Here is a 12,461-nt window from a genome sequence, read left to right on the forward strand (position 1 = left end):
ATGTAATTGGGGAGGACCAGGCGGGGTTTGTTAAGGTTAGGCAATTAGTGGCCAATATAAGAAGGCTATTAAACATGATCATATGCCCCCGGAAGGTAGGGAGGTTGAGGTAGTGATCGTTATGGATGCAGAGAAGGCTTTTGATTGGGTAGATTAGGATTATCTGTGGGACGTCCTGGGACGGTTAGGATTTAGGCGGGGCTTTATTGACTGGGTCAGGTTGCTGCATCAGGCTCCCGTGGCAAGCGTACGGATGAATAGGACAACATCGGACTATTTTAGACTGCACTGGGGGACGAGACAGGAATGCACCCTCTCCCCACTGTTGTTCGCACTAGCTATAGAGCCGTTGACAATTGCTCTGAGAGCTTCAAGGGGCTGGAAGGGGCTGGTCTGGGGCAGGGTGGAGCACAGAGTCTTGCTTTATGCAGACGACCTGCTTCTGTATGTATCGGACCCAATAGAGGGAATGGAAGAAATCACGATGATTCTCAGGGAATTTGGCCGGTTTTCAGGGTATAAGCTAAATATGGGGAAAGGTGAGATGTTTGCGATCCAGGCGAGGAGACAGGAGAGGCGATTGGGGGAGCTGCCATTTAGATTAGTTGGGGGGAAGCTTTCGGTACCTCGGCATCCAAGTGGCGCAGGAATGGGACCGGCTGCATAAATTAAATCTGGCCCGACTAGTAGACCAAATGAAGGACGGTTTTCAGAGGAGGGACGCGCTCCCGTTGTCATTAGCTGGAAGGGTGCAGATGGTGAAGATGACAGGCTTCCCGAGATTTCTGTTTGTATTCCAGTGTCTCCCCATTTTTGTTCCGTGGTCCTTTTTTAAACGGGTCAGCAAAGTGATCACTGGCTTTGTTTGAGCGGGCAAGACTCCGTGAGTAAGGAAGGTAATGCTTGAGCGGAGTCGGGGAGAGGGCGGGCTTGTGCTGCCAAAATTTGGTAACTATTACTGGGCGGCGAATATAGCCATGATCAGGAAGTGGGTGGTGGGAGAGGGACGGCATGGGAGCGTATGGAGGCGGCTTCATGTAAGGGCACCAATCTGGGGGCGTTGGTAACTGCACCTCTGCCGTTCCCGGCGGCACGGTACTCCACCAGCCCCATGGTGGTGGCGGCCCTGAGAGTCTGGGGGCAAAGGAGGAGACATGTGGGAGCAGATGGAGCATCAGTCTGGTCCCCAATCTGTAATAATCACCGGTTTTCCCCGGGAAGTATGGATGGGGGGTTCCGGATATGGCAGAGAGCAGGGATTGAGAGGATAGGGGATATGTTCATAGAACTTTCCGAGTATGAGGGCACTGGAGGAGAAGTTTGGGTTGGAGAAGGGAAACAAATTCAGGTACCTGCAGGTGCGGGACTACCTAAGTAGACAGGTGTCAACCTTCCAGCTCCTACCGCTAAGGGGGATTCAGGTCAGGGTAGTTTCCAGAGGGTGGATGGAAGAGGGAAGCATCTCTGACATTTATAAGGAACTTTTGGGGTCAGAGGAGATTTAGACCGAGGTGCTGAAGCGCAAGTGGGAGGAGGAGCTGGGAGGAGAGATAGAAGATAGTCTATGGGCGGATGCATTGAGTAGAGTCAACGCGTCCACAACATGTGCCAGGCTCAGCCTGATACAATTCAAGGTCATTCATCGGGCTCACATGACAGTAGTCCGGATGAGCAGATTCTTTGGGGTGGAAGCCAAGTGTGCAAAGTGTGCAGAAGGACCAGTGAATCATGTCCACATGTTCTGGCATGTCCGAAGCTTAGGGGATTTTGGCAGGGGTTTGCAGATGTCATGTCCACGGTGTTAAAAACAAGGGTGGCACTGAGTCCAGAGGTGGTGATTTTCGGGGTGTTAGAAGATCCAGGAATGCAGGAGGAGAAAGAGGCAGACGTTCTGGCCTTTGCTTCCCTGATAGCCCGGAGACGGATACTATTAGCTTGGAGGGACTCAAAGCCCCCGAAGTTGGAGACCGGGCTATCTGACATGGCGACTTTTCTCTGTTTGGAGAAAATCAAGTTTGCCTTGAGAGGGTCAATGTTTGGGTTCGCCCGAAGGTGGCAACCGTTTGTTGACTTCTTTGCGGAAAATTAATCGTCAGCAGAGGGCGGGGGGAGGTGTGTTGTCTATTTTAGAGGAGGGGGTTAATAAATGTGAGACCTGTAAAGGAGGGAGACGTTTTTTGCACTATGTTTATAGAGTCATGTACATTGTTTATTTTGTTGTTGTTGTAATACCAAAAATACCTCAATAAAATGTTTATTAAAAAAATGAATGGCAGCACAGGCTCAAAGGGCCAAATGGCCTCCAGCTGTTCCTCCTAGGTTCTATGTTTCTGCTGAACATGTATGTACATTGAACTTTCCGAGAACACTTTTACCAAGCCAAGGACACCAGCCTACAAAAGCTAATTTGTCGCATTTATAAATGACATCGGGCTGATTTTTCGGCCGTTCCCACCAGCCTAATCATAGAATTTACAGTGCAGAATTAGGCCATTCAGCCCATCTAGACTGCACCGGCCCTTGGACAGCCCACACCACCACTACCCCTATCCCCGTAACCCAACCTAACCTTTTTGGACACTAAGGGCAATTTATCATAGCCAATCCACCTAACCTGCACATCTTTGGACAGTGGGATGAAACCGGAGCACCCGGAGGAAACCCGCGCAGACACGGGGAGAACGTGCAGACTCCGCACAGACCCAGTAATCGAACCTGGGACCCTGAGGTTGTGAATCAGCTGTGCTAACCACTGTGCTACCGTGCTGCCCTGAACTTCTGGTCCTGCTGACAGCACCCCTGCCCCTACCCCCACGAATATATGAGTGTGTGTATGTGTGCATATATGCGTATATATGCACATACGAGCTGGTTTAGCTCTGTGGGCTAAACAGCTGGTTTGTGGTGCAGAGCAAGGCCAGCAGCGTGGGTTCAATTCTCGTACCAGCTTACTCGAACAGGCGCCGGAATGTGGCGACTAGGGGCTTTTCACAGTAATGACATACTTGTGACAATAAAAGATTATTATTATTGTATGCGTGCATTTGTGTGTGTATATGTGTTTTGTATGTATGTTTGTGCATGTGTGTACATATGTGTGTATGTATGTGCATGTGTGTATATGTGTATGCGTATATGTGAATATATGTTGCTATGGGTTAGGGTTTATAAACACTGACCTACAACTGTTTATTGATTTTGGTTACGATGAGCAGAAGAGCCTGCCTTTCAGATGTCATTCAACAGAGTTCTAGGCGCTTTTAATCAAAAAACAAGCTTTATTCTACGAATCTAGTTAATGTTTGTATAAACACACACAGTAAGAATTTTTATCAACTGCAAACATAAAGAGCCCACACAGCTACGTTCATCAATGTACGATGTTTAATGAATTCCCCCTTAACTGTTCCAATTCAATAACAAAATCCAAGTAAAATCAGAAACCCCTTTTCAGAGGTATGGCCCAGAGGTACTGGTGTAAGATTCATTATTGATATTCTGTTCCCCTTTTCAAACAGCAGGTTTGAATTCCTTCCAGAAAGCAATTATTTATTTTATGTTACCAATTTAGCAGTCTGAGTAACAGCTTTTAAAATTAAGTCAGAGAAACACTTGTTTAAATCTGTGTAGTTCAAAACCAGTCCAAACTCAATGTGGACGTAAAAACCCACAGAGCCACAGCCCAGCTCCACCCACATAATGACATCACTGAAGCCATGTGATAAGACAAAAACATTTCTTAAATGGACACTCACATGACACCTGCCTCCAAGAAAAAATAAATAAATCATCAACTTCAAAGATGGTTTCATTTTTCACCTTTTCACTTGCCCATTAATAACAATTGACAATAAACATACATGTTTTAAACAAAAAAAAACAGGCAAACATTGATAATAACACAGTCCATTTTAGTTCTTCTTCTTCTACCATCGAACCTGCTTCTCTTCATCACATTCGTGACAAAGCATCGACTATCACATTTTCTTGTCCTGCCACATGTATAATTTTTTAATGAAATGGCTGCAATAATAAACTCCATCGGAACAGTCTGGCCTTTTTTTCCTGAATCGCTCCAAAAGCATCAATGGATTATGATTAGTATATATAATTGTCTCAAACGGGGGCAGCACGATGGCACAGTAAGTTGGCACCGAGGTCCAAGGTTTGATCCTGGCTCAGGATCACTGTCCGTGTGGAGTTTGCACATTCTCCCTGTGTTTGCGTGGGTTTTGCCCCCACAACCCAAAAATATACAGGTTAGGTGGATTGGCCATGCTAAATTGCCCCTTAATTGGAAAATGTGAATTGGGTACACTAAATTTATATTTTAAAAAATTGCAAAGCCAGCAACAAGCTCAAAGTCTCCTTTTCAATCGTTGAATACTTCTTATGGTGATCATTTAATTTCTTGGAAAAATATCCAATAGGCTGCTCTATCCCTTTGTCGTCTTCTTCAAGAACACAGCACCTACGCCCACATCACTCACATCAATAGCAACCTTGAATGGTTTTGTGTAATTTGGAGTGGCCAACACAGGAGCAGTGGTTAACACAGCCTTCAGGCCGTCAAATGCCTGTTGACACTCCGCCGTCCACTGAAATTTGCTACGCTTTTTCAGCAAGTCTGTCAGTGGAGCAACCACACTGCTAGAATTCAGAATTTACGGTAAAATCCACTCATGCCAAGAAACTGCATTATTTCCTTTTGTGTCAAGAGTTTGGAAACTCCCCAATAACTTTGGTTTTCACATCCCGTGGGACCATTTGTTGATGCCAATTTTATGGCCAAGGCACGTGACTTGGGATTTTTCAAACTCACTTTTGGATAGGTTTACCACCAAACCCGCCTCCTGAAGTCGATCGAATAACTCCATCAAATGGTTCATATGTTCTTTCCATGTCTGACAAAATCACCAGATTGTCTATGTATACTGCATGCGTAATCCTGAAATGACTTTGTGAATTAACCGTTGAAATGTGGCTGGGGCGTTTTTCATGCCAACTTTGAATTGGTACAGACCATTTGAACATAGAACATAGAACAGTACAGCACAGAACAGGCCCTTCGGCCCTCAATGTTGTGCCGAGCCATGATCACCCTACTCAAACCCACGTATCCACCCTATACCTGTAACCCAACAACCCCCCCCCCCCCCTTAACCTTACTTTTATTAGGACACTACGGGCAATTTAGCATGGCCAATCCACCTAACCCGCACATCTTTGGACTGTGGGAGGAAACCGGAGCACCCGGAGGAAACCCACGCACACAGGGGGAGGACGTGCAGACGCCACACAGACAGTGACCCAGCCGGGAATCGAACCTGGGACCCTGGAGCTGTGAAGCATTTATGCTAACCACCATGCTACCCTGCTGCCCCCGAAGGATATATTTGGAGTCATAAAAACTGAAATCTCCTTCGCCCTTTCGGATAAAGGGCGTAACCTATAAGTAAATCCAGTTTGGAGATACAAGCTGATTGTCCCACCTTTTCAATGCAGTCCTCCAACCATGGGATAGGATAAGAGTCTGTTCGTTAACTGCATTAACCTTTCTATCGTCCACACACAACCGCTGCGTACTGTCCGGTTTTGGTACCATCACTATGAGTGAGCTCCATTGGCTGCACCCACTTCATTCATGCCATTTTTAAGCATACTTTCAATTATTTTTGAACCTGTGCTAATTTTAGAGGGTTAAGTCTCTATGGATATCTAATCTATATTACGTACAACCATTTTAGTACTTCACAACTTATTTCCACAAACTTGCTCATGTGATATCAATAACTCTTTCAGGTCAGTTTGTTTTTCCTCTGGAAGGTAACTCAATAATTTATCCAAATTTTTAAGGACATCCTCATTATCCAATTTAATTTGAGGTATGTCAAATTCACAGTCATCTGGATTTGGTTCTTCACTTTGAGTTAGAATTCCTAAAACCTCCTCCCTTTGCCCTCCTTCCCTTTCAAAATAGATTTTAAGCATATTCACATGGCACACTCGGTGAGTTTTCCTTCTTTCTGGCGTTCTTACCAAATAATTCACCTCACTCAATTTCCTTTTAATCTGATAAGGTCCGCAAAACCTTGCTTTAAAAGGTTCACCTGTCATTGGTAACAATACGAAAACTTTATCTCCACTGGAAAAACTATGAACATTTGCTTTCTTGTCCGCACATGCTGTGCAACTTTTAAATGTTGTCTAGCCAATTCCCCTACTCTATTTAATCGTTCCCTAAAGTTTCACATGTAATCCAATAATGTAATTTCAGACTGCTCACTCACCAATTTCTTCTTCATCAATTTAAGTGGTCCTCTTACCTCATGACCAAAAATTAGTTCAAAAGGATCTGAATTTGGTTGAATCATTAGGTGCATCCCTAATTGAAAACAGTACGAAACAAATGGAATTCCTTTATCCAATCCTCTGGATAATCTTGACAATAATCTTGGTAGAAGCAGGCACATTAGCAGCATTTAATAGACATCTGGATGGGTACGTGAATCGAGAGGAAATAGAGAGATGTGGACCAAGTAAGGGCAAAAGTTTGTTTTTAGTTTGGGCATCATGATCAGCACAGGCCTGGAGGGCTAAAGGGCCTGTTCCTGTGCTGTACTTTTCTTTGTTCGTTGTTCTTTGAAAGGGGTTCCACTTGATGAATGCACAGCTGATATGTCACCATGAGATGCGCTGCATGCATGACTGCGCCCGATCCTGGTTCATGACAGCTATCTGGGGGCTACAGACAGATGACGAGACCCGCTGCAACGATCCCCATGCAGGGACCAGGGGCGTGATCGAGAGTTGCTTTGGCTTCTTGAAGATGCGGTTCAGGTGCCTGGACCGCTCTGGAGGGGCTGTATAGTATGATGCTGAAAGGGTCGCTAACATTGTGGCAGCCTGCTGCGTGCTCCACAACATCGCGCAGCAGAGGGGTGATGGGCTGGAGAAGGAGGATGAAAGCCAGGCCAAAATACGGGGGAGAGTGAGGATGGGCAGGACATGTGGCCCAGGCAGGCACGGGAGGCCGCACAATGTGTGCACCAAGGCCAACGGGCTCTGGACGCACCGATCACCCCTAGGTTCACCGAGGCTGGTCAACGGCACGGACACCGCATCCCAGCATCACTCCCCCCACCCCCACCCACCTGCAACTCCCTCCGTGATACATACCTGCTACACTACGTTGGTGTGGGCCAGGGCAGTCACAATGGGTCTGGTCCATGGGATGAAGAATGCTGACAACCTAAACTCTGGTGCTGTTCATCATCTGACAATGTCTGATCCTGTCCACAGTAGCACTTCCCATCGTCCACATGGGTGATCCTTGCATGCGAGCTGGCCAATCCATCTCAAGCTCCCATCGGGTCCCTGGGGTGGTGGGGACGGTCGGGGGGGGGGGGGGGGGGGGGGGGGATGGGAGGGTGGTGAACACAGCCCGCCCACAATGTTCACCCATCCCCCCCCGCACCCTGCCTCTTGCCCGTCCAAACCAGCCCACCCCTCACACCCATCTGACAGAGCACCAACTATTTACAAATACGCGCCCTCGCCCTAGTCCCTTTGACTAAACTGTTCCCTGCACCCATGCCAACTTAACTGGTGGTTCAGGATGGACATGGTCTACAGTGGACCTGGTCAAAGATGGACATGGCTAAGAGTTGAGGTGGCCTGCTGTGGTTCCCGCGCTGTGACCTGGTCCACATTACCGGGCAGATTCTGGGGCGACCGAGCCTGGATGTGCGACATCTTCTGGGGCGTCCGGGCCTGGATCTGCTGTTCAGGTGTCCCAGGTGGCATAGTGCCCACTGCCCACCAGATGGGCCAGGGACAGGAGGGGTGGGGTGTGCTGCTCTGATCCAGCACTTGCTCTGCGGGAGTCACCAGCATGGGGCCCATCACCTCCTCCTCCCTCGGGGCGCCCAATGGCCCCAGGACTATTCGATGAGACAGGGTGCGAGTGGAGCCATCCCTTGAGGCTCCCCGGCACTTGGCGCTGCCAGTCCTGGAGGCCGGCTCTCATCTCCAACGGGGTCTGCATGCTCGCAGTCATGGAGCACAGGGAGTGGACCAGCTCAGTCTGAGACTGCACCACATCACACATTGCCTGTTCCAATACTTTCTGGGTCTGTGACACATCATTCAGTGACTGCGCCATCTCCCTCTGGAACCTCCCCCTATGTCTGTGCCATGTCGGCCAGTGCCTAGGCAATGTCAACGATGTTCCCAGTCATGGCTTGCATGGGCCACATTCAGGAGCACTGCTGCAATGTCCAAGTGGCTCTGGCTGCTGTGAGATGGCAATCCTGTCCTGGGCCTCGGCAGCACCTGCACAGAATGCTCGCAGCCTTGGACATGCTGCTCCATAACCAAAACACTTCCGCCCAATGCTTGCACCGCAGACACCATCCGTGTGATGTTGGTCTGGTGCATGCATGGTTGGCATCACCTCCTGCTCCTGCACATGGTTGGACTCCTCCAACTGCACCTGCAGGTGCTGGATGCTCGCTGACAACCCCCCATGTAGTCCCTGGCTCTGCGACTGTATCTCCACAATCAGTGGGACTATCTGTTCCAGAAGCTCGAAACCTATCCGGACGACAGCTAGTTCCTGAGGTTGGCCTGCCCTCTGACCATCCACCCCATGGGAGTTCTTACCTCTACCTGATGTAATGCACCAGAGCATGCGTGGTGCCCACCAGAGGTTGCCCATGAGCCTCTTCACTAAAGTGCCCAATCGAGGTCAGTGTCTTGGGATGGTTGGAGAACAGCTCTGACGGGAAATCTGTGTCAGCCCCGGACTCGAGCTCCAGGATGTCTTGGATCTGGCGGCAAGGGCTGTCGTCCGTGCTGCTGACCTCGCCATGGCATTGGCTGGGGGTGGGGGGCACTAAATGGACCCACCCCATCACACCAGGTCCTGGAAGACCCAAGACAACACGCATGACAGGGCAGCACAGTAGCACAATGGTTAGCACTGTTGCTTCACAGCCCCAGGGTCCTGGGATCGATTCCTGCTCAGGTCACTGTGCAGAATCTGCACGTTCTCCCTGTTTCTGCGAAGGTTTCGTCCCACAAGTCCACAACGACATGCTGTGAGGTGAATTGGACATTCTAAATTCCCCCTCATTGTACCCAAACAGGCACCAGAGTGTGGCGACCACGGGATTTTCACAGTAACTTCATTGCAGTGTTAATGAGGATGGTTGGGGAGTGTTGACACACGTTGCATGGGGAATCGCAACTAAGCAGGGTCTCACTTGAATTAAAGCTCTCACGACAAGAGAAGTAAATTGTTTATTTTCCATCATTTTCAGGATGCAATGATGATATTTTATTTAGTCACTTACTAACCCTCAAACGTATTTCAAAATTTACAAACTCACAGACCTGTGCTTATTTATTAATTTCTGGGAATATTACATCAGGCAGTGACATGTGAATTTTCAGGATATATCCCAGTCTGGCATTGTCCCAATCATTCCAACTGCAATGTGATTGGTCAATTCTGTGAATAAAATACCAATGCCAGAGAATTGGATCCCATTCCTGGAACAGTGCGGTCTGATCATGATGTTTACTCTTGTGATTCTCTCTGTGTTCCTGTGTTCAGCTGCTTCAGGAGACCTCTCAGGCAGTAAGTATCAGCACCACTGCACAATATCACAGTTTGCCATTAATTTTCATTACTTTGCTCAAGGCATGAATCTGTGAAGGGGAAAGAGTTCTTGCTCTCTCAGCTAACTGGCGTGTATCTGTTGTATGGAGCACTTGTGTGGTGAACAGAGGAAGGTGTGGGTTGAAGTTGAAGGTTGATCGCACTGCACCATTGAGTCTTCAAGTATTTTGTGTTTAAACAAAGGAGATTATAATGGATAAGAGAAGAGCTGGCTAAGGTAGACTGGGAGCAAAGACTTTATGGTGAAACAGTGGAGAACCTTCCAAGCGATTTTTCACAGTGCTCAGCAAAGGTTTATACCAACAAAAAGGAAGGACGGTAGAAAGAGGGAAAATCGACCGTGGATATCTAAGGAAATAAGGGAGAGTATCAAATTGAAGGAAAAAGCATACAAAGTGGCAAAGATTAGTGGGTGACTAGAGGACTGGGAAATCTTTAGGGGGCAACAGAAAGCTACTAAAAAGCTATAAAGAAGAGTAAGATAGATTATGAGAGTAAACTTGCTCAGAATATAAAAACAGATAGTAAAAGTTTCTACAAATATATAAAACAAAAAAGAGTGGCTCAGGTAAATATTGGTCCTTCAGAGGATGAGAAGGGAGATTTAATAATGTGAGATGAGGAAATGGCTGAGGAACTGAACAAGTTTTTTGGGTCGGTCTTCACAGTGGAAGACACAAATAGCATTCCAGTGACTGATGGAAATGAGGCTATGACCTTGAGACGATTGTTATCACTAAGGAGGTAGTGATGGGCAAGCTGATTTGGCTAAAGTAGACAAGTCTCCTGGCCCTGATGGAATGCACCCCAGGGTACCAAAAGAGATGGCTCGGGAAATTGCAAATGGAGTAGTGATAATTTACCAAAATTCACTCGACTCTGGGGTGGTCCCGGCGGATTGGAAATTAGCAAACATGACACCACTGTTTAAAAAAGGAGGTAGGCAGAAAGCGGGTAATTATAGGCCAGTGAGCTTAACTTCGGTAGTAGGGAAGATGCTGAAATCTATTATCAAGGAAGAAATAGCGAGGCATCTGGATGGATATTGTCCCATTGGACAGACGCAGCATAGGTTCATAAAGGGCAGGTCGAGCATAACTAATTTAGTGGACTTTTTTGAGGACATTACCTGCGCTGTAGACATCAACCTTCAACTTCAACCCACACCTTCCATCCTGACAGGGGGCCCGCAGCCCATCTACCAACCCTTTGTCGACCTTCGGGAACCTCAGCTCCCCTAAGAATTGCCTCATCCCCTCCGGCCCAGCTGGGGATTCCGACTCATACAGCCTGCCATAAAACTCCTTGAACGCCTTATTAACCCCGGCTGAGTCTCCGACCAGGTTCCCATCTCTGTCCTTTACTTTCCCAATCTCCCTGGCTGCCTCCCTCTTTCTGAGCTGTTGCGCAAGCATTCTGCTGGCCTTTTCCTCATATTTATATATTCCCCCCCCCCCCCCCCCCCCCTCCCCCCTTCCTCAGCTGCTCCACCGCCTTCCCTGTAGTTAACAGGCTAAATTCCGCCTGTAGCCTCCATCGTTCCCTTAGAAGCCCTGCCTCTGGGGTCTCCGCATATCTCCTGTCGACCTCAAGTATTTCCCTTATCAGTTGGTCCATCTCTGCTCTGTCTACCTTCTCCCTGTGGGCCCGTATCAAGATCAGCTCCCCTCTGACCACCACCTTCAGTGCCTCCCAGACCATTGCAGCCAAGACTTTCCCCGTATCATTAATTTCTAGATAGTTCTGGATACATTTCTTCGCCGCCCGCACACCTCCTCATCCACTAACAGTCCGACATCCAATCTCAAATGTGGGGGTTGGCCACCCCCCTTGCTCACTTGTAGGTCCATCCAGTCCGGGGCATGATCCACGACCGTGATCGCTGAATACTCAGTGTCCACTACCCCCGTCAGTAAAGCCCTGTTCAAGAAGAAAAAATCAATCCGGGAGTACACGTTATGCACTTGCGAGTAAAAGGAGGACTCCTTCACTCTCGGTCGCCAAATCTCCATGGATCCACTCCCCCCATCTGCTCCATAAACCCCTTTAGCTCCTTTGCCATTGCTGGCACCCTGCCTGTCCTTGAGCTCTGAGGCAACCTTCTGACCTTTCTTAAGAGGCAATCAGCATTTCTCTATACCCGGCAGCACTAAATGCCAAGGCCTTCTGGCAACACAGGTACTCACTTTTATATACCATCCACTTGATAGATACCATCCACTTCATATCTGGTCACTCGATTACTGCATAAAAATAAATACAGGAGTTGCAATACATTGAATGTCACAACAACCCTCATATTTTAAGGCTTCTGCAGTTCACAAATTATGATCCAGTGAAATTCCAAGTACCAGTCCATGCATTTACACTCGCTTATGTTCACTTCTACAAGTGCCTGTGCCTGGAGCTGATGTGGAGAAGGCTGCTGCCTTTCTTGCTCCAGAACATTAGGTTGCTGTGGCATGTGTACTTCAGGTTTCTGAGCCGTGCTGGGGACTTGAACATATGGGTCCACCTCAGTCATAAAACCTGCATGCAACGTTGATATAATTGGCAGAGAGTTCAAGGATCTGGCTCCGGCAATTAAAGAGCCTTGAGAGGAGCCTCCAATGCCTTCATCCTACTACTCAGTCAGCTCCACATGCAGTCCTATGGTTTCCTGGAGTGGTTCAGCTCGCCCACCCATCGCTCTATATACCTCATGGATGAGACTATGTTATGGTGATCTGTGGGACCCCGTGCATCCACTTTGGTGATGTGCTCCATGCGTTTCTCC

At 48.0% G+C, this 12,461-nt stretch overlaps 1 protein-coding gene across 1 annotated transcript in view; it reads left to right on the forward strand.

The window, feature by feature from the left end:
• The first annotated feature begins 9,557 nt into the window (after positions 1-9,557).
• The window catches only part of LOC119954304 (poly(U)-specific endoribonuclease-like), a 114,588-nt gene continuing 111,684 nt past the window's right edge, over positions 9,558-12,461 (forward strand). Inside the window, exon 1 of the mRNA XM_038779415.1 lies at positions 9,558-9,643. Coding sequence (XP_038635343.1) covers positions 9,577-9,643 — 67 coding nt within the window. The 5' untranslated portion in view covers positions 9,558-9,576. The remainder of the gene's footprint in view (positions 9,644-12,461) is intronic.

Source organism: Scyliorhinus canicula, chromosome 19 (assembly GCF_902713615.1).
Source record: "Scyliorhinus canicula chromosome 19, sScyCan1.1, whole genome shotgun sequence".
Lineage (NCBI taxonomy): Eukaryota > Metazoa > Chordata > Chondrichthyes > Carcharhiniformes > Scyliorhinidae > Scyliorhinus > Scyliorhinus canicula.